Genomic DNA, 21,731 nt, shown 5'->3' on the forward strand with positions numbered 1-21,731 from the left:
GCGTTCTCTCTATCCCAAGATGTGGGGTTTTGTTTTTTCCACAGGAGGGTAAGCCCCTCCGTTATGCAGGAAGAAGAAAACCTTTACTCCACATTAGTAGCCCCTTAATTCCTCAATCTCCTTTGTGACAGTGACTATCAGAAGGAAGATAATCAGTTTTCAGCCCCATTCATGACTCAGCATCCACACCCCTGCCAGCAGTGTCCCCTAGGAATCAGTGGGCACCAGGTCCAGCAAGCTTGCAGCAGTTACCTTGTCCAGGAACCACCTGGGGATACCGAAGTTAAAGCCCTATCTCCAGTCATTTGTATCCCAAGGGTTTTCAGTGTTCCTCTTTTGAGGCCAGACCAGCTCCAAGAGGATTCTCACATGGGAGCTGGTCCAAAGCCTCTCCGCTGGTTGCAACTGATAACTCCAGCATGCCATGCTATGCTTCGTGGGACAGCCAGCCACTCGCACCACACACGTGCTCCCACAGCTGGCTGCAGGGACAGGCCATTCAGCTCATACAAAGGGTATAACCCTGTGTCTCAAGGAGCCCAATTCCTGATTTTCTACCTGTAAGAAATTCAAAGGCTGCAAGCTCAGTCAGAATCCCTCTGGGACCTTGCAGGATGGAGAAAGAGACAAGACAGCCATGCATGACAGTGGAACCAAATGCAAAACTCTCTTTATTTCAGGCCACATTAGTTTTGCATAGAAGCACTGTTCACAACAGCAGTCCATTCAGTCAAAAGAAAATGATTAATGATTCAGTTTTTCAGGTTACTCCTCAAAATGCCTCCAAACAGGTACACAAACTATTTATAAATATGCAAAATTTACTGAAGAAACACCGAGTAGTGTAGCAGTCACAATGGGATTTCCAGCAGTAAAAAAAGTAAATCCAAATTGCCACAGAGTCAGCTTCTTTGGTGGGAACCTATCTCAGAGCATTTCAATTCCATGTTAAGAATAAAGAGAAATTATCTCTCTACCAAGCCAAGGCTATTGTCCCTCATCTTGAGCTCGCTGTGACTAAAGACAGGCTTTCACACCTTAGCCCTTGAGCAAAGAGTAGCACAACAAATCAGGTGGCACAAAACAGTCTCTGGGGGGATCTGCTCCCACCCTGGGTGCAGTCAGTATCTGCGTTGCCAGCCCATCTTGGGGGGGGGGGAGGAAAGGGGAAGGTGCTACAGAAGACAGCTGGCTCAGGAAAGGTTCCCCTTTCTCCCAAGGCCAGTCGCAACATTCTGTGCCGTATCTGCTGTGGAAAGTTGCAGTGTTTCTTCTCCCCTTCAAACCAGGCATGTTGAGGGAAGAATAATCCCTTTTCCCCATACTATAAACTCCAAAATACCTTGGCCCCAGCAGGTCAAGCAATCCCTGAACCTTTATCTGGCCTTGGCTCATTCTGTGATGTGGAAAGGTGCCCGGTGCTTTGTCAGTGGGGATGCTGCACAGATAGGAGACAGACTCCAGTTTCTGCAGCTCAAGACAGGTAGGTGGGGGCTCTGGCTTCTAGGAAGGGCTGTACAGTCACATAGCAGGGTAGCAAACCCGAGCATAGCAGCAGAGATGGGGCTACAGTACAAAGATAACTGTCAGCATTTCACAGCTGTCCGGGAATACATGGGTGTGTCCTGGAATACACGTGTATGTGTACTGTTGTCTATTAAATATCATTAATTCCTCATTATTATTAGTAGTAGTCGTCCCTCCCCCACCTCAACATCTCGGTTTAAGGGCAAATCCAAGCCATTTCAGTGTCCGCTGCTCCTTGCCATTGGGATGCAGAACAGGAACCTCCAGGTCAGTCATCGGCAGAGATGTCGCACCAGCTGCTCAAACTGCTCCCGCTGCTGGTAGATGTAAAGCTGGGTGTCCCAGAGAGCGTTCACCAGCACAGTGTCGTTCACCTCATCCAACATCACCTCCGTGTGCAGCTGAGGGCTAAGCCTGCATACAGCAAGACAGCATCATCAGCTGGGCACAGACACGAATGCAACGAAGCAGTGAGCCTGCGAAGCGCAAGACTTTCGCTAAGTGGTTCCCGCTGTCCCGGGTGTTCGCTTGCCCTTATCTAGCAGGCTTGCAGAGCGGAGGCCTTCCCCCTCCTTCAAGGGCCAACCACACGCAAGGCTGAGCCACAGCTCAGCAACTGCACCACCTAAGGCACGAGTCTTAAAACACGCTGTGCATGGTGGAATAGGGCAGGGTGCACATTCCCAAAGGACCCTGTTAGACAGCATCCCCTGGGCCCCCACTAGCTGACCCCAGACAAGGCGTGCTGGGTGCATCAGCTCATACAGGCCACGGCATCCTCTGTTATGTCATTGAGGCACAAGGAGAGGGGGCAGGGGGGGAGGCATGCCTCTGGAGGGGACACTATTTGGGATGATGCATGCCACAGCCAGGTCCGAAGTGAGAGGGATAAAAATAGGTCTGAGCGGAGAGCGGAAAGGAAGCTCCTACCGGAAATATGGGATATCCGTCATCTCGCACCAGGCTCTGGCACGATCCACAGCTGGGCCATCTGCGTCAGTGCACTGCAGGAGAAACAGGCCCAGGGTTAGAGCCTGACTGTCACACTGCTCTCCCCTTGCCTGCAAGAGGCTCCCCTGGCACCAAGTCAAACTGCACAAGCCACAGAGGGAGAGGGAAAACCAGGAGCAAGTGCATCCTGGATGGCACTGTTCACCACCAAGAGTGGGGTGGCTTTTTATTTGGTTTTTTTTTCATGTAAGAACAGTGCTCCTGATCCTTGGGACACAAGGAATTGCACCCTACAGATTCTCCATCCATCCCAGCACCAAGTGGGTTCCCTTAAAGAAATCCCCAGGATGGTCTGAATAACAGATTCCTTGGGATCTCATCCCTATCCGTTTCTGTCCAAGCCCAGTACCAGTAGAGCCTGTGATTACTACAGGATTTCTGGGCTATCCTGGGACAGCCTCCCTGGGAGCCCTGAAATAAAAGACAAGGGAAGCAGAGGGACCTCTCTGGGTGTTTTCTGGCTTGACCAAGCTAAAAGGAGATAAAGCAACAGAATTAAGATTATAGTCAGAACCTCAGTTCTGACCTTTCTGGCTTTCATTTGTTTAGAGTGTTTTCATGCACAACATTTAATGAGATTCTTTCTGAAGCATGCAAGAACATATGCCTATTACACATGCCTAACCACAGCTCTGAACTACTGCTTTTTATTACTGATACTCCCACTTCTCTAGCGTTTACTGATTTTCCCAGTGGGGATAACAGCTTTTCTAAAGAAAAATGAATTGCTGTTTTCTGAGGCATGTTTTTTGGGGTTTTTTTTGGTCCAGGTTGCTCAGGTAATAATCAATGCTCCCTGGAAAGATACTGAGTTTCACAAACTCACACCTGCAAGTGTTCCTAAGGGTCACTGACCACCATCCTGTCCTCAGCTCCTTTCAGCTGCAAGAACCTCCCTGGGCACCCAAAACCCCAGAGAGGCAGACAGGGCTTCAGACCTGCTGTGCTCCTGCAATTCTTAAGTTACCCACTACGTCCATTCCTTGAACTGGCCATGGTTGGAGCAGTTCCAAGGAAATAAAATTTTCTTCCAAAAGGAAGAAGCTGAAGACAGGAAAACTTTGCTCCCTCCCTACAAGCAGCCCCAGGGTTCTTCCTCCATCCCTTCCTCCCAGTACTCACACAATCCACTACCATCTTCCCGAGCTCCCTGGCCCCAAAGACGGTCTTCGCCAGCTCCCAAGGGTTGGAGGGGCGGAAAACATCCACAGAGCTCACTGGGACCTGTGGAGGCTTCCCTGTCCCCAGGGAGACCACCAATCCCAATTTTCTTACTTGCTGCCTCTGACCCTGTGGACAAAGAAAAGATTTGTTTGCAAAGACCAGCAATTAAGGCAGACCGTGTCTTTCACAGCAGTCTTGGGGAAGCTCTAAAAGCCAAGGCAAAAGGCTCAGTAGCCTTTTCTCTTCCCCATCCTCCCCCTTCAGTACTGCCTAGTAAGACAGGTATAATCCACGTGACTTCAGCAGTTGCACTGTTCTGTCCCTTACACCCCGGCTGTACCCAAACCCATGGGATCACCCCAAAGATGAGTCCTAGGACCAGATGACTGTGAAACAGTCCAACTATTTCAGTGATTTTTGGCAACACACCTCCCCTTTCAGCTACAGGGAGCAGCAGCTGGCAGTAGTTAGTCATCTTCTTGAGGAACTTGCCACATCACAGAAGGCATTCGCTCTTCAGCGTTGCAGAGTGCCCTACCATTATCTTCTCCATTTATTTTTGGGCACAAAAAGGCAATGCATAGCTGCGTCAAGGACCACACACAACCATCAGCTGAATCATCCTTGCTCAAAGTAGCAAGGACAGGCTGATGGGGCTGCCTCCCCATCTCACACCCTTGTCAGAAGAAGTATTTTACCTCTCAGCCACCATCCCAACACGTATCCCCTTCCATACACTCCCTTCTAGGGTGCTGCACTGCTAACTTGTTTATCCACTAGAGAGGCATCCATTCCCAAACCCTCTTCCCCTTCAAGGGAGGCTGACGGAGCCAATAAAGCCCCATTTACCAGTCAGGGACAGGATTTCCCTCACCTTCTTGATCAGCGTCTTGTTGTACTCGTGGATCTCCGTCATGGCATCAAGGGTCGGGTTGTTGGCTAGCAGCCCACCATCCAGAAAGCGGCCTATCGGCCGGAAATAAGTGGGAGCCGCACCGCTGCAGCGGGCAGCACGCCATACAAGTTGGTCTGCAGGGAGAGAAAGCATACAGCCTCTTACAGCAACTTTCCTGTGTGCAAGAAGCACCCCGCCTTCACCAACACAAAGCAGAATAGGCTTGCAATCCTAGAAGACCCTGCCCTAGATAGTTGTGCCTCTTTCTCCCAACAGTAGGGCCTCTGCTTGGATGCATAGGATGATTTTGAGGGGCTTTTATAGATGTTCTCACCACCTTCCACATATACCTGGGTCAATTTCACTCTCTACCAGCTTCATAGCTGCTATTTTGTTGGTGAACCAGTTACCTTTGCTGGACAAAGAAAGAAACAAGCTGAAGAGAGCTGCATGCTTCAATTACACAACTTTTCTGTGTTAAATCTGCTCCTGAGAGCACAGGGAAAGGTACTGACTGTACGCAGAACTCCTCTAGCAGACCCCTTCCTCATGAACCTTGCTAGCCAGCCCAGGTTCCTGGTACAAGACAAGCCAAAGGAGGATGAGAGAGAAGAAAAGGGAACCATCACTAGGACCAAGCTACAAGTCAAGATCAGGGATAAGCCATTGCTGGGCCACTCTGATTTTCAGAGCAATGGGAGGAAGACCAGAAAATCTTCTGTCTCTGAAGGATGGCCCCCTCCCCTGTCAACCAGCTAGACTGCTCTTTGCCAGCATTTACCTTCTGGCTGAGTGAGTGGTTTGAAAGATGCGCTTGTCTTGTATTCAGTGGAGTTTTTTGTCTCTGGTACAGGGTAATTCCGGAAAAGGTGGAGCTCAGCTGGCTGCCGGTCACACAAAGTCCCTGTCACCATAACCCTGGGGGAGAGGACATGACAGAATAAGAGTAAAATGGAAAAAAATAAAAGTACTTATGGCTTCAATAGTCTGCACATCACACTACTCCAGATCTGCTCTAAGGAGAGGCTAAGCATCTCTGCTGAGAGGGGTCTAGAGCACACTCACAAGAGCATCAACCAGCACGGCCCCAGGCAAGACTTACTTGGGTTTTTGGACATCTGTCATTTTGGTGTTTTCCCCAAATTCCTTCTTCAAGAACTCATCCAGGGGCTCCGACTCGTAGGGCCGAGAGCCCCGGAACACCATGTCCTTCATGCGGAAGTACAGGCAGCGCATGTAGTCCATGGACTTTCCTGAGACGGGCAACAGCGTCAGCAGGAGCAGGGGGTAGGAGGAAGGGCAGGCAGAACAAACAGCACATCAGAGCTGGGACTTTCCAGGACCAGCAGGAGATGGGAGGCATCACTCCCAATCCCCTTCCCAAGCTGCCTGTCATCTGCTAGGACCTCAGCAGCATCACTAGGAGGGATTAAAGAGGAAGGGCAAGCTTGGAGCGTAGTTTCCCACTACCAAAAAGTGTCGATCACCTTGCTGTAAAACCCCCATGGAGAGAGCAGGAAGAAAAGACCATTACACTCTGCCACCACACACTTCCCAAAACCCAGAAAGCGGCTCAAGGCTAGCTGACATGAGAAGTGAGCGCAAAGCCAGGTCTAGGCTTTCCTTCATTAACAAACATCTCTTCCCTCCTTTGGCAGGGACAACAAATCTCAGTTGGGACTCAAGAGAGGCAGCTCCCACCCACCCCACATCTGCTCCCCACGAGGAGCCCTCGGGCCCACAGGAGCGAGAAGGGCCCCATTATTTGCACTGTCCTCACCATGTACAATAGCCAAGGCCAAGATCCCGCCAGTGCTGGTCCCCGCGATCCAGTCAAAAATCTCACGAATGGGACGGCCTGCAGCCTTTTCAATAGCCAGGAGGAGTTGGATGAGCACCAGGCCACGGATGCCCCCTCCATCCAGGCACAGGAGGCGGTCGTGACTGGAGAGAGACAGATACAGATAACTGGGAGCTGTGGGACAGCTTACAAATCACAGCACGCTGTGTGGGAACATGGCCCTGGGGATGGGAAACTATGCCAGGAACAAGAACGCTGCTGCGGAAAGTGTAATCAGTGAACAAATAAATCCAGCGGTGCTTCCTCAGATGCAAGTAAGACCGGACTCAGCCAGATAAGCCTCGTCAGAGCTGGTGCAACAGCACTTGCTCTTTTAGCCACCTCTAACCTCTGCACCACACATTCACAAGCTGAAAATGCATCCAAGTCCCTTGCCACGTAGTAATGTGTATTGTGTCATAAATAAAAAAGCAGACAGCCCTAAGTTCCTGCTAGCAGCACTTCAATGCTAACCCTCCCTCCACTCCGTGGAAGGCGAGGTGCAGGCACTGCCAAGGCAATGCACAGCCTGGCAAAGGAGCCAGGTGAGCGTCAGGGCAGCACGTGGAGATGGGGAAATCACAAAGCCAAAACGGCAGTGGCAGAGGGGAGGGACAGAGCAGGGGTTTCACCTGCTGAGCTCGAGCTCCACTGCAACTCCAGGGCTGCAGGCAGGAACAGGCGGTAGTCGTTTATGGGAACAGAGATTTATCACAAAGTTCTGGCAAAAACTGCAACGTCAATGGACATTAAATAATGTCAGCTCTGAGGACACCACACCCATGGGTGTGGGTGGGGACAATTCACACACATGGATTTCACCTTCAAGTTGCACGGGAGTCCAGACAGAAGCTGTTCCTCACTTACTTTCTTCTGCCCTCACTAGGTGAGTCCACAACATCTGGCGCCTTCAACAACTGTCCAAGCGTTGTGGAAACATACAGAAGGTCCTTGAACCCTAGAGGGCCATGAACATGCAAAAGGGAAAAAAAAATTAGAGACTACTTTGCTACCTGAACCCTCTGACATGTGCCTCTGTGACAGCAGTCAACCAAATCATACTTAATTAATTAAAAAACCTTCCCTCTTACTTTCTCTCTGCCCTCAGAAAGCTTGGTCAGGATACCCAAACCTCCCACCTGTGTGGTAAATGATTTCCACCATAATCACACAGAGGACATCCAGCTCCCTTCCCAGTTGAATAAAGCTCCCTGCAGAAGACACAAGCCATCTTACCCTTAGCCACCAGGTACCCCCCAACATTAAACTCTACACCAAGGAGGAGAAATCCCGTCCTTTAGCGCAGGCAGCTGGAGATGCACTGGCAAAGATGAAGGATTTGTAGAAGCAGATGATGAGCACAGTAGGCGAGAGAGAAGGCAGAGCCTAGCAGCGTGCCCACTACGCAGTTTATTGCAAGCCGTAAGATAAAACCTAAATCTACTCCTGTGAGGTAACCTAGGCAGGAGAGCTGTGGGGACAGGGTGGCTTGTCATTACCCCTCAGCTGATGTACACCCAGGCCACCCTGGGTGTGGGGCACCAATCCAGGCTAGGTGAGAAGCCAGCCTGTGAAACCAAAAGAAGAAAGAACAGGGGGAGAGAAGTTAAATACTCCTGCCACCACCCAGGCCGGAAGGTGGCTGTGGATGACGATGAATGTGGTGAGGAGTTTCTTCAAGGGCCAGAGTCCATGACAAAAAAGGTCTTTTCTCTGTCACTGCATCAGAGCTGAAACTGGGGGGGTTGCCTTCACAAGGCCATGGTGAGAAGAAAGTCCTGGTGTCAGCAGCCAGCGATACTTGTGGTGACACAGACGCACTCCAGGGCCAGGAGGGGGTTGTCCTCTGGCCCTACGGCAAGGCCTTTGCAAAGTAAGCCACCAACCAGAGTGGGGAAGTGGACCACAAGCGGCTGTTATCTGCCTGCAGGCTCCTCTCACGAGGGTCAGAGCCTCCCTCCGAGCCAGTTCACCCACTGCCCACTCTGTAACCCCTCCTGCTGCCTCTGCCCAAGCTCTGGAGCTCCCTGGAGGAGGAAAGCCCAGCACCTAGAATAGACCCGCGCACTTATTCGCAGAGTCTGGGCAGTACAGAGCACAAGCTACAACACAATCGTATGTCCTAAGGTGGGATTTTCCTATGCGTAACATAAATCCTGCGACCAGGGTCGCTTATCCTTGGGCTTCATCCCTTCCCTCTCCCAGCTGCTGACCTCCAGGATCTGAATGAGCAACACTTCTTATTTCCTTGAGCCCAACACTGGGAGGTCCTCAAGGCAGACCAGCAAGTACCTCCCCTTCTGTACATGACCCAGTGGATAAAGTAGGTGCAGGCAACTAAGTCCTACAGCTCTTCCAGAGGGGTGAGGGAATCAGTCTTCCCTTTTCTTTTTACAGAGCTGCACTGTGTCAGGTCTATAAAACAAAAGTTTAGAGTACAAGAGTTGAGAGTACACACACAGGAAAAGCAGAGAAAATAGATGGGATCCTGCAACAGCTGAATGAGGACAGAGTCACCACAAACTGAGAGTGAGCTAGGAGACAGTCCCTAAAGCACGGCCCATCTGAAGAAGAGATGTGAGACAGCACTGTGAAGCGAGAAGGGAGGAGAGTGAAGGAGGGCCAGGGAAGGCTTTACCTAAGCTGTTGAAGCTGCTCCGTGAGGAAGGTTGGCCTTCCAGGAAGAAGGAGGCGGCAGATGGTGCCAGGCTTGGGGAGTCAGGGTTGGGTGGGTGGCAGCGTTCGGTCCCTACAGTTTGCAGCAGGTCTAAGAGCACTTTCCGGTTTGCACCTTAGGTGATGAAGCGGGGAGTCACAGATCAGAAAGAGAATCAGTGCACGCACACACCGGGATGGGGGGGGGGGTGTCCTGCCAAATTCATCAGCAGTCCTGACCCTCACAAAACCTCTGGGATGACCCAGGGAGGGGGAAAGCATGTCCCAGGTATCTCTCCAAACACCAAGCAGCAGGACTTGTGCACAGCAGGGGTACCCAACACTGTGCAGCTTCAAGGGTGTGCGCCACACACTTCTTGCCACTGAAGAACCACCCATGTCTGCTTACGCCTGGGCAGTTCAGCAGCACTGCGTCATCCCGTTGTGAGCTTGCAGTGCTTGACATTGTGGTTTGAAAGAGGGTGAGTGCGTGACAGCTTTTCCTCTTGCATCTCTGTCTCATAGAAGAGAAACTCATCAAGGGGTATTAATACAAAGCCTACACCACTAGTTCAGGAAGTGCCTACCCTGTGAGCAACTAGAAGCTGGGAAAGCATGTTACATTGGAGAAGCATCACCCACGCCTGGCATGTTTTCACCTCTCCCCAAAACACTGTTTTGGCCACCAAGGGGAGACAGGATGTTGGGTTCACCCTGTAAGGCTGCTGACATGCTCCCTCACCTTTGCTGCTCCTGGCAGCTAACAGCCCCGGTGTCTCCCCAAAATCATTGGGGATCTCGACATCTCCTCCAAACACGATGATCGCTTTGATCATATCCAGGTGGTCATGCTAGGGGACAAGAGAAAGCTCAGTCAAAGGCCACACTCCCTTTGGCTACATGATTTCTCATTAACCTCCCTCCTCTTTTCATTAGCCAACACACCCACAAGGGATCAACCCATGAAAGACAATAGCCAGAATTTCAAAGAAGTCCATCCCTGCCTCAACCCTTCAAGAAAATCTTCTCTCTCCTTCCCAGCAGCCTCTGCAGAAAAACTCACCTTCATGGCCAGGTGCAGTGGTGTGTTGCCATCCTGACCCTTGGCATTGGTGTGGGCCCCGTGTGTCAGCAGTACCATGGCGCAGTCAAAGCGTCCCCTCTTGACCGCAATGTGCAGAGCCATGTCAGCTGTCCTGCTGGTCAAATTCACTGCAGAGCCGTACTCAAGCAGCAGCCGTGTCATCTGTGCTCAAGCATGCATGTGCCAGGTCAAGAAGAGAAAGCGATTGTGAGGATAACCATCTGGGTGCTCAAATGATCCAGGTCTCATGGCAAGCAAAGCAGGGAAAGAGGTGGGATCCTTAGCCTGGACATGGCTGGCTGGCAGATGCCAGCTGCATTGTTCCAAGCACTGGAGATGGGTTTTCTCTATCCTTTACCATAGAACTAGTTGGTGGTTTCACAATCTGCCTAGAGCTTCTGGATGCTTTGGGACTTATATGCGAGTGTAGCAAGTGGCTTAGGGCAATGGAGAAAAAACAGTTCCTACTCAGGCCAGAATCCTTGCAGACTGGAGGGAAAAAGACTGCTTTTTGATCTTTTCTTTATAAGCCAAGCAGATTTATGTCTGCTCTGAAACTCCATGGGACATTTCTGAGAGGGATGTCATACTGCAGGAGGGAAAACAGTCCTGCCATAGCAATGTCCTCTGCTTGCAACAAGCACCATTCCAGTGCTCCAGCATGGCATATCACACCATCTCTGGCAGAAGATGGACCATAACCCACATGCCACCACACTGTGCCTACCTCACACCCTCCCTGCAGTTTTCAAGGCATCAATCTGCTTCTTTCAGTGACACTGTCAGTAATGAGAAGACAGCTCCCCCCAGGGGTAACAGTGACACTGCTGCAATTTCCCCAACACATACTAGGGATGAGCCCACCAGTTTGTTTCACTGCGAGGCTCCACTGCTCCATCCCCTGTGGCAAACAGCACTGATTAGCACAGGGCAAAGAGAAGCAAACGCCGGGCTGCCGGCTGGGCTCTGACACTCCCAGGGCTCTGCACATGCACTCAGGAAAGGGAGAGGTCAGCAGCAGGAGGAATTAAATGGGTGCTGTGTGGCAGCACAGACCCTTGCCATGGACTGGCTCCATTTACCTCTGCCTTCTTTGCCCAGTGCAGCGGAGTGGCTTCATAGCGTGGGTCCTTGGAGTGAACCTGGCTGGCATCCACCTCGAGGATGGCCTGGGCACACCTGGCAAAAACAATGAGATGAAGGGATGGGTGGCTGCCGTCTTGACTCAAGACTTCCACTCACATCAGCACCTGCCTCCTGCCCAGGCCCTTTCAGGAAACTCTTCAGCAACAGCAGGCTCTCTGCAACACCTGCAAATTCCTCAGCTGCAGTTTTGTTTTGTTCTTTTTAGAAAGGAAGGGTACAACAGGAAGCATGCAAGCAGCACAACGTTTGGAGGAAGCAGGAGAACCCCTTCCCAATTCCAAGCTGTGGAGCAATATCTGCGTGCATCTCCAAGGCAGGAATATGGCATTTCTGGGAACTCTCAGGACCTGAGGGGAAATTCTTCTCTTCTCTTATCCCTCTCTCTCCATGGAAACATGGGGATAAAACTGAAATAGTTAAATACTTGCTGAAATCAAGAATCTGTGTACTTCCCTTTGGGTGAAAGAAATCACACCTACTGTCAACAGACTAGTATCTAGTGCCTAGAAAGTGTGGGTAGGGACTTATGAAACAAGCATATGCTCTCCACTCTGAAACACCACAAAATAAACCATGTACAAGAGATCGAGCCCCACTGCAAACTAAGGGACCTAAGCACATTTTTGGTTTGTGAATGTGTCTCCAATGTTGGAAAGCACTTTTCAAAATGCTGGAAAATTAGCTACCAGCAGCTAGTGTTGACTTGAGTGCCCTATTTGTAAAGCTTGGACACTTTAGGAAAATTAAGTATTATAAAGCACATACAAAGAGAATCAAATTTCTCCAGGGAAAACAAAACAGAGTAAACACTGCCTCTTTTGATTCAGTTCCAGAGTGTGTTATTAAGAGTCAAGAGTACCTTTGGCCCACAGGAGATGGGAATAACTAGGCTTTGAAATGAAAGCTTATTAGGATCAGAGCACTCAAAGACAGAGGTACAGCAATTGGCAATACTATATAAGCATCAGTAAATCATCTTCTCACAGCTCATTCTGAGAAAAAGTATTTCACAAACATTTTTTAAAAAACCATTCTCCTGATGTCTGATACTAAATAATATATGCAGATAAATTCAGCAAAAAAACTTTTTCTTCTGAAAGCGTTTCTTTCTTTTCCACATCAGCACCTTTCTGTTCTTTTGCTAACTTGGTGATGCAGCAGAGGACAGCACAGGACGTCCTCCTACTGAGCACTGTCCTGAAAGGGGTCCAGTCTTGGACAACTCTGAGCAAGCAGACAGGTCCTCAGACCCGAGAAAGAGCTCTGTTCTGGCAGCCCAAGTGGTTACTTACCCCTTCTGGGAGAACTTCAGTGCCGTGTGGATCGGGTAGCCCATCGTCCCCATGGCACTGCAGCTGGCATGGCATTTCAGCAGAGACCGAACCATGTCCTCTTTGCCTAGCTGACAAGCGAGATGCAGAGCGGTCAGCCCTTCATGGCTCAGGTGGTCCAAGCCAGCAGTCGGGGTTCTGCCCAGGAGCTGGGAAGAGGAGACAACAGATAAATAAATAGACATGGAAGAGCACTGTCCCTCTTCCTGACCTCTGACGACAGACTCTGGAGCACTGGCTTCCTCACTGTGCTACAGCCTGTCCCCTCCACCCCTGCTTCCAACACAGTAGCTATGGAAGCGCTCCTTGTTTTCTCTCCCCAGAGGGTTTATTGCTGCTCTCTGTGCCCTATTCCTCTGGCCTGGGTGCTTCTGAGACACCCCTCAGCCAAAGAGGGCTCACACCACCTTGAATGACACAGCAGATTCCCAACCAAATGAGAGAGCTAACTGAAATCAGTAGTTTCCTCTCCTGCTGTGGGCCCATCAGTTACCACGGCCAGTCAGCAGGCAGGAGCTCAACCTCCCCTGCAACTCCACCATTGCTTTCAGGTACAAACAGGATTCTGTTTAAAATATACATGTGGTGATATGTTTGAGGGAATTTTCCTATTCTCCCCATAAATTTTAGACCTGTTACCTGTTGACTGGTTTGTTACACAAAAATATCCCACTGCTGTACAGGGGAAACCCTGCAAGCCCTGGTGCACACAAGAGGGAATTTAGAGTTTCTTTTCTCTGGTTTAGGAAGGAATCAAGAGAGAAAAGAAAAAAAATCCAGGAGACAGATCAGATGTAGAATTATTTCTGTCAAAACAAGCCAAGTTGCTGCCATCAGGGAAATAAACGAAGAGGACATTTTTCTAATACAAAGGTCCTAGCTGCCCTGCTCCACAGCATGGCAAGCCCTGATCATCAGCCCCCCCCCCACCACGCATTGGGAAACCCCAGCACAGGCTGGCAGGCAGAGGGAGAGCTGTCACAACAGGTATTGGGCAAACGTCGGGGGTGCAGCTGTAGGGGAGAGACGGTCTCGCACTCAGACTGGGTGCTGAGGAGCTGACAGACCTCAGGAACCAATGTGGAAGGCCACCCACACCCTTATGAACGCTGTCACTCTGCCCAGCACTTCTCAGCAATTGAGAATGCCTCTGGCTTCAGACTGTCTCTGCCTCAAGGCTCTGATCGCTGTCCCCTGTGCAAGGCTGCTCAGTTCAAACAACAGGTTCTGCAGCTCTGGAAAGTCCACGGTGGCTCTGAACTGTCAGTCTGCAGGCAGCACATGCTCCCCCACAGCAGCCTAAACACACACTCCCCCACGGGATAACTCTGCCCAAAACCAAATACCCTGCTCGGAGTAGACAGAGAAGGGACAACCAAGGCCATGAGGAAAGGCAGGATGAAGGTCTGATGCAAACAGCAATGAAGGACACTTTCTGAGGAAACTCACTTAATATCCTTGTTCCACCGCAGCGTGAAGTCTGGAGCCCGCTTACGGGAAACAGCACCAGTAAAGGGAAGAAAGAGGCTGAAATCAGCCTCAAGCATTAACTCGATGCTGCAGCAGAGGGAACTGACTTTCTCCTCCCCTGTCTGCAGCTATTTTTCTGTGTCCCTCCTCAGAGCACAGAGAGGACCCACTCTAGTCCCACTTTCCCCCCAGCTTTGAAATCGCTCCCACCTCGATGATCTGGGGGCTGTTCCCTCGCACAGCATAGTGGAAAACGGTCTCCCCGTTCCTGTCTGTAATGTCCACCCGCGCGTGGCAGTCCAGCAGCTCCAGCAGACACTCCATGTCTCCCTTGCGGCACGCCAGGTGCAGCGGGGTGCAGCCATCCTCGCTGTCCGTGCTGTTCACGCAGCTGCAAAAGAGGAGTCAACGTGAGGCCAAGGAAGGGCTGCGAAGACAAGGACATGCAGCTGCTCTGGGAGCCGATATGAAGGTACCCTCCATGTCTGAGACGGGCCCAGCTGGTGCAAACCACGAGGTTCAGGAAAGCCCATCCTCTGGCCAGGGAAGGAGCACAGGGAAGGGCCACCAAGCAGCCCTGCTATGGACTCTCTCCCTGATGCGCTGCTCCTTCCTCTGCCCCCCATATGGGAGCAGCTCACCCTGCCCAAAGAAAGGCAGGAGATCTGTCGCAGGTGCTGCCATTAGGCCCTCAGTCCCCTAACTCCTCACTAGTCTCCCCTATTCTCAATGAACTTACCCACAGAAGGGGAACGAAGGCTTGTGGCCAAAAAACATTTGCAGAAAGACAGTCCTACTGCACCTCCTCTCTCATGGTTTCTGAAGTCAGCCACAACCCCCTCCAACAAGCAGCTCCACCAGGGCTTTAAGAATCTAACTAGTGCCTCTAGCAAAACACTTCAATCCTTTAGCTCAAACACCAGAGCTCTGGGCTTTAACATCCACAGCAGCAGGTCGAAAGCCTGCCACTAAGGTTACACAGCGACCATCAGACCCCCTTTCCTACCACATCTGTCATTCAGGCAAGACACACCGAGGCTGGCACTTTTAAACACGACCTCTGCAGTCACCACAGGTGTTAAGCTCCCCCAGGAAGCTTCCCCCATTGCTTTGGTACATCAAGCCGGGGTACCCAAATCTGGTCTGGCCTGCCCTCCCAAGCTCGTTCCCAGCACCAGGCCCACTGGAGACCCCTCCCATCCCTTGCCTTAGAACGTGGTTGTGCCGGAAGCTCTCACGATGGCCGATCTCCACTGCAACGTGTGCCGAGGACCAGCTGGGGTGGTTGCGGAAGCAGTCACTGAGTTGCTGGAGATCCTCCAGCAACAAGGGCTGGCGTGCACTCTCGTAGAAAGGGCGCAGCTGCCCAGCGTACTGCTCAAAACGTACCAGGGCATCTGCTTCATTGTCAAGCTGGAAGAGCCTGAAGGAAAGGCAAACGCAGCGTTGGTCCTGCTCAGAGAAACAACCTCCATCCTGCATATCTGAGAGAAACTGCTCTTCTCCAAACATTAGTGCTGGGGACTTTCCTATTCCTCCTCACCTGGTGTCCCACTTCTTCCAAGAGAAGAAGGTGTCATCCCACAAACGGGGTTCATTTACCCAGTGTGCAAACCAATAACACACAGAGTCGAGGTATTTTCAAATTGATTTCATTGATGTGCATGAACAGGTGCCTGTCTCAAGATAGTACCCACTTGTCTCAAAAATTCTTATATTTATATACTTAACTAATAGATATTCATTACTATTTTTCTTAATGATTGGTTCTTTCTTCTTTGCCCCTCATGTACATTAGTGCACAGACTCTGACTTCTTCCTTCATTGTCTTCTTTTGAGTAGGTGGTATCAGTTCAGTAGGTGGTCAATGAGTCAGTGGTCACGATCTCTCCCTGTAGGAATTACCTTTTACCTACTTCTTCCCCAATCTTGACAGTTCCAAGTGGTTCTTCAAGGTTTACTGACCAGACCACAATCCATTACCTTTTCTGACATAAACACAGAGTCCCGTCGTCTAGTAGTTAACTCCTAAATCATATCTAGTTATTGTTTCCCTATTTAAAATATTAACTGATGGGGGCTGCACACAGGACTTTAGCAGCTCCCTGGTTATTTCAATCATATTATACATATTAATTGATGATAACGATTGAAGCCTACATCGTTAGCGAAGAGCACCTCCTCATCCTGAGGAACGTTAACCTTTGGGCTGAAGTATCAGGTGCTCAGATGCTAAAGCACCAACAGGTACGAGCGGAAGTGCATGTACCTCTGGATGTTCTGACCAAAGTACCTATTTCATGGTTGCCTGTTCTTGCAGTGTTTGGCCTCTGCCCTGCCCTGTTCTCACAAGCTGTTTTGATGACTTCTCCACCAGCCCACGCAAGGGCCTCCCACTCCCGATCAAACACGTCATCCCACACCCACACCCGCGAAGCACTGCGGTCCCGAGACTGGAGACTTCAGGTCTTTAGTTTCACGCTTAAGAGTAGCGATGCTAAAGGTCTGTCACTTACCGGAAAGCGACCTGCGGGTTCTGGGGATTCACCAGCAGGCAATCCCACGAGCGAGCAAGGTTGTTCTTGTACAGGGCCACCCTGCCTTCCTCCCTCAGGCAGGTGTGAGCGGCATACTCTGCAGCCGGCACCTCCTTCACCCGGTAAGGGTTTGTGAATATTTGGGTGACGCTGTTGATAGTATTCACCAGCCGACCAAAGAACTGCATCTTTCTGGAGCCTCAGGTGGCTTCTCCCCCACGTCCTGAGGGAAACCCGGTCACCGGCCCAGCCGTTCCCTGAACCGAGCAACCCAGCACCGGTAAAGGAGAACCGAGAGCCGCCGGATTGACAGACCACCCGGCAAGAAAGCTCAGCACCGGCGGGTTCTTTCCTGGCTCTACGAAGAACACCCAGTTCTCCTCAGTGCCTCACGGCGACACTTGACCTCCCTTCTCAGGGGCCCTTTAACTCCTCCGCCTCGGCGGGTAACACCTCCCTTCCACGGCAGATCCCCCGGCCTGCCTGCCGCCTGACCGGGCCGGGTGGAGGAGGAGGAGGAGGAGCCCGTTATCCGGGGGTGGTAGAGCGGAGACCGGGGCGGAGGGCGGACCGGGGCCGGGGCCGGGGCCGGGGCCGGGCCCGGTGAGGAGGCGGCGGCGGCCGCAAAGCACGACGGATCCCCAGCATCCTCCGCGCGGGATTTCACCTCAGCCCGCTTCGCCGGCCGGCCGCCAATCACCGCGCTGTTCGCCGGCCGCTCGCCAATCACCGCGCCGTTCTCCTCCCCCCACCTCCCAATCCTGGGAGGGGCCAATCAGAGGCGTCGCACCCGGGGAGGGGCGATTGGGGCGGGAGGAGCGCGGCGAGCGCCACTGCGTCACGCCCGCCGCCATCCCGGAGGAGGGAGGAAAGGTGAGGGGGCCGCCATCTTTGTGAGGGGCGGGGCGGGGCCGCTCTTCTTAAAGCGGCAGCGGCCTATTCCACTGGGGAGGTCTGATCCCGGGTCTGGCCATTCCCTGGCGGTGCGCCACCCCGAAATTTAGGGAAAAAACCAGCAGTTCTGGATCGTGGCTGCATTCCCAGGCCTGTGCTTTTAATACGCTGGCAGCGTGCGAGGCGGCGACGCGGGGGGTGGAAGGGACCCACTGAGGCCTCTTTAAGAGCAGGGCCCGCCCCGCGCGGTGGCGGCGGCGGGGGGGGCGGAGCGAAGGTGACGTCACCGCATGACTCTGTTTTTATGAATGAAAAGAATCCGCGGGTGAGTAATCGCGGGGAGCGGGGCTGGAGGTGCCGCCCGACGGCCCGAGCCGGCAGCGGCCCCGCGGGGACCAGCGCAGCCGCCCGGTAAGCGACGGCCGGGCCGGGGAGAGGCCGGGGGGGAGGGAGGAAGGGAGAGAGAGAGAGAGAGACCCCGCCGGGGCGGGCGGTGGGGTCCGGTACCGGCGTGGAGGCCGCTCTGTCGCCACCGAACACCGGGACCGGGACCGAGCGGGGGGGGGGGGGGTGGGTGGGTGTCCGCTCTCGGGGCCGTCCGTCCTTCCCTCCCGAGTCCCGGCCACCACCGCGGAGGGAACCGTGAGCCGCGGGAACGGCGGTGGCTCCCCGGCCCGGATTGCATCAGCTTCCAGCCGCCCCGGCTCCACCTTCCCCGCCGTCCCCTTCCAACCCTGCACCTCCCCGCGGGGCGCTCCCCGGTCCCCTCGTCCCTCCGGGGGGGGGGGGTCCCCGGGGCTCCCGCCCCAACCCAGGGATGGGAAGGGACCGGCTACCGGTGAGGAGACAGGAGCCGTTTCCCTGATTTTACTCCCCCCCCGCCCCATCCCCGGGCCGCTGAATCACGGGGAGGTCACTTCTCGCCCACCCACGCTGCGTGGCCGCTGTCGCGATCCTTTGCCCCCCCCTCCCCCTCGAAACCTGCGGACACCCCGACCCCTTGCACCGGGAGCCGCGGTGCCTTCACCCGCCGGGCAACGGGGGCGGTGGGGCGGCACCTCCACGCGTGTCCCGGCTGGGTGGCTCGGTCACCATTTCCCCCACCCCTCCCACCGTGGAGCTGCTGCTTTTAGTTTCTTTTTAGCCTGGGGCGGATCTCGCCCGGGTTTCCTCCCCGGAGGGAATCCTTGGCCTCCCCGGGGGGGTTTTGGGTCCCCTGGGCAGAGCAGCATCCCGATCACCTCGGGGTGGGATGGAGCAGGGATGGGAAGTCCAGCCTTCCCCCGTTATTATTATTTTTTGCAGTCATTATTACTATTATTATTATTCCTACCTGCTTTTTTTTAAAGGAGTAGGCATAAGTCGGGTGGCTGGCGTGGGGGGGGGACATGGATGCCGGGCAGGGGGCCGGTGCCCTCGGTACCGGGGCGAGGGGCACGGGCTGGCACTAACCAGCTTTTCTCCTGGCTGCTCGGCAGGGCCAACGTGAGGCAAGGATGGCTGCGGACGGGCTCTCCAGTAAGGCCCTGAAGGTGAGCGCTGGTGGGACTGGGGGGCGTGAGGAGGGCGGGGGTCTGGTTTCGGGGGTCTCAGGCGACCACCCCTCTCTCCAGCAGGTGAAGCAGGAGCTGGGAGAGAACACGCCGCTGCTGTCGGACGTGGAGCTGATGGGGCTGTCGGTGCGGGAGCTCAACCACCACCTGCGGGGCCTCTCCAAAGAGGAGGTGGCGAGGCTGAAGCAGCGCCGGCGGACGCTGAAGAATCGGGGTTACGCTGCCAGCTGCCGGGTGAAGCGCGTCTGCCAGAAAGAAGAGCTGCAGAAGCAGAAGATGGAGCTGGAGTGGGAGGTGGACAAGCTGGCCCGGGAGAACGCCGCCATGCGCCTGGAGCTCGACACCCTCCGTGGCAAGTACGAGGCCCTGCAGGGCTTCGCCCGCACCGTGGCTGCCCACGGGCCCCCCGCCAAGGTGGCCACCGCCAGCGTCATCACCATCGTCAAGTCCGGCACCAACCAGGCCGCCTACTCCTAGTGCTGGCCTCTGTCCCCCGGCCGGGCACGGCCCCTCCGGGGTGCCTTCCCCCACAAATTACCTCCCATACCCTCCCTGACCTCCTCCCTGCCGGGACCCGTGCCCAAAATCCTCCTTCTCCCATCCATTGACCTCCAGCTCCCCCACGCAGGGAGGGCTGCTGCAGCGTGGGTGCTGGGGCAGAGGACAGGACCCCACTGGTGGCCCCTGAAGCCCCGCAGTCCCCTCCCCTCCAAGCCAGCCCTGTCCCCTGCTGCAGCCCCCCTGGCCGGGCACCCCTCACCCTGGGGGGTGCAGGCAGGAGAGGGGGAAGCATCTCAGGGCTCCAGGCTGGCAGGCAAACACCAGGTGCCTCTTTTTTGGGGGGAGGGCAGGGGAGAGCTGAGCATGGGCCAGGCGCTCCCAGGAGCACATGCCAGGGAGGGAAAGGAGGGGAGAGTGGTTTTGCAGCGAGGGACAGAAGGGATAAGATGGAGAGGGGCGTCAGCGTTGGCCCCACAACTTGCTCCACGGCTGGAGCAGGGTGGGAGGTTGCAGCACGGCTGGAGACTCCAGGGATGGAGATGGCGAGGGAAGGTGGCAGGTCAGAGGGGGAAGAGAAAGTGGCTGTAGGTTGGTGCCTGGTAAGGGTGAATGGAAGGGGAAAGTGCCGTGGCAGCCTGCGGTGCTGGGGGAGGCCAGAGGTGACGGTGATGGAGGAGGGTCCCTCAGGCAGGGGAGCGGGTCAACCCAGGCTGTTATCCACAAAGGGGAGAAGCAGTGGTGCTGTTTTATCTGTCTCCATCGCGCACATCCTTCACGCCTCTTCCTGCCTACGGGACGGGACGCTCAGCCTGGCTGGCCGGGTTTCTCTGAAACGCAGCGGCAGGAAGGAAGCGGAGGCAGCTGGAGCAGAGATAAACACTGTTTTGCTCAGTGCAGGCCGGCTCTTACAGCCCCACCAAGCGCTCCCCGGCACCCCACCACCTACAAAGCCCACAGAAAGGTGCTCCTGGCCCCTGAGAGCCAGAGCTGCGGAGGCAGAGAGAGGGGTGGAGGTGCAGGAGGTGGGAAGCGGGGGTGGAGAGCATCCCTGCTCCTGGGAGCTGTCTGGCAGGCAGGTAGGCTCCTCCTTTTGGTTTTCTGCCAGCTCGGACACCTGTGTGGGACAACCGGCTCTTCAGCAGGCTGAAATGCTGGAGAAGAGTTGGGTTTGCTAAATGCAGGCAGCCCAGGGGAGGTAACAGGAGGCAGACCCTTGGCATCTGCTGCCATAGATGATCCCCCCCCCCCCCCCCCCTCTCCCTTTCTGCCCCTGCCTGGGTATTGCCACGCTAGCTGCCCTTGGCTGCAGCCTCCGTCATCCCTCCCCAGAGAGAGGTGCCCACCGATTGTGGAGGAGGCACTGTGGTTAGCATCCCCCCCACCCCAACTCCTCTTGGGTTTATTTATTGCACGAACATAAGTTATTTTCACGTCCTCTTTGCCATTCCGCCTCTCGGCACAGCCAGGATGTTGGTACAGAGCCGTACTTTATATTTTATATATGCAAATCACATTTTATCTTATACTTATATAGAGCAAAAAAATACTTATTTATTTTCTGACTTACAGTATGTGTCCTACCTGACTCCTCTGTATTTTGTAGACTTTACAAATAAAACAAGTTCTTTTTTTTCCACAGCGAGAGCGTGTTTGGTCATTCTTGAACTTCAGGATAGAGCTGTGTCTCGGTGACACCAGGTTTTCTAGCTCCCTCTAGCTTTGCTGCAGGACATGTTAAAGAACATGCCCAAAAATGATGGGATGGGGGACAGCTCACAACCCTTTAGAGCACACATATATAGTCTCTGGAGGAAAAGGGCTCAGTAAGCAAGCTTAAGGGTGAATATCACCCCCCAAGGCACTTGCTTTCAGCAGCAGTTCAGCTGTGCCGAATGATTTTTTCCTAGGAAAGATAATGCTTTTCACTAGAACAATTCCCTCCAGGCTGCCCTCAGACCTGGTGCAGGAGGAGAGGCAGGTGCAATCAGGGCAGCTCTACCCAAAAACTTTCCTGCTGTGTGACCTCACCGCCTGACTCAGGAACAGTGAGGAGGATGGCAGGCAGCTTGCATCCGTGGGTGGCAGGGGAAGGGGAAGGAAGCGTGGCAGGCGCCTTACCTGGA

The 21,731-nt window shown here is 53.8% G+C and overlaps 2 protein-coding genes across 11 annotated transcripts; one reads left to right on the forward strand and one right to left on the reverse strand.

The window, feature by feature from the left end:
* Nucleotides 1-642: 642 nt before the first annotated feature.
* PLA2G6 (phospholipase A2 group VI) lies at nucleotides 643-17,358 on the reverse strand. 5 transcript variants are annotated; one of them, XM_049821796.1, is made up of 18 exons: nucleotides 16,640-17,358; nucleotides 15,331-15,546; nucleotides 14,334-14,514; nucleotides 12,615-12,802; nucleotides 11,259-11,355; nucleotides 10,156-10,338; nucleotides 9,835-9,943; nucleotides 9,076-9,228; nucleotides 7,577-7,648; nucleotides 7,305-7,395; nucleotides 7,070-7,168; nucleotides 6,378-6,541; nucleotides 5,700-5,850; nucleotides 5,379-5,515; nucleotides 4,577-4,731; nucleotides 3,661-3,828; nucleotides 2,458-2,531; nucleotides 643-1,941 (listed from the first exon to the last, which is right to left on the reverse strand). In XM_049821796.1, exons 1-18 carry the CDS (start codon nucleotides 16,846-16,848, stop codon nucleotides 1,800-1,802), a joined length of 2,589 nt encoding a protein of 862 aa, XP_049677753.1. In that variant the 5' UTR covers nucleotides 16,849-17,358; the 3' UTR covers nucleotides 643-1,799. The 5 variants fall into 5 exon arrangements, with proteins under 5 accessions (XP_049677753.1, XP_049677754.1, XP_049677757.1 ...); XM_049821797.1 differs by lacking the exon at nucleotides 7,577-7,648; XM_049821800.1 differs by lacking the exons at nucleotides 7,577-7,648; nucleotides 9,076-9,228.
* Nucleotides 17,359-17,852: 494 nt separating this feature from the next.
* Nucleotides 17,853-21,244, forward strand: MAFF (MAF bZIP transcription factor F). Of its 6 annotated transcripts, none has more exons than XM_049821806.1 (3): nucleotides 17,853-17,965; nucleotides 19,033-19,086; nucleotides 19,168-21,244. In XM_049821806.1, exons 2-3 carry the CDS (start codon nucleotides 19,051-19,053, stop codon nucleotides 19,582-19,584), a joined length of 453 nt encoding a protein of 150 aa, XP_049677763.1. In that variant the 5' UTR covers nucleotides 17,853-17,965; nucleotides 19,033-19,050; the 3' UTR covers nucleotides 19,585-21,244. The 6 variants fall into 6 exon arrangements, with proteins under 6 accessions (XP_049677763.1, XP_049677761.1, XP_049677762.1 ...); XM_049821804.1 differs by having other exon boundaries at nucleotides 17,862-17,879; XM_049821805.1 differs by having other exon boundaries at nucleotides 17,863-17,879; nucleotides 19,171-21,244.
* Nucleotides 21,245-21,731: the final 487 nt, after the last annotated feature.

The sequence above is a fragment of the Accipiter gentilis genome, chromosome 18 (assembly GCF_929443795.1).
Source record: "Accipiter gentilis chromosome 18, bAccGen1.1, whole genome shotgun sequence".
Taxonomy (NCBI): domain Eukaryota; kingdom Metazoa; phylum Chordata; class Aves; order Accipitriformes; family Accipitridae; genus Astur; species Astur gentilis.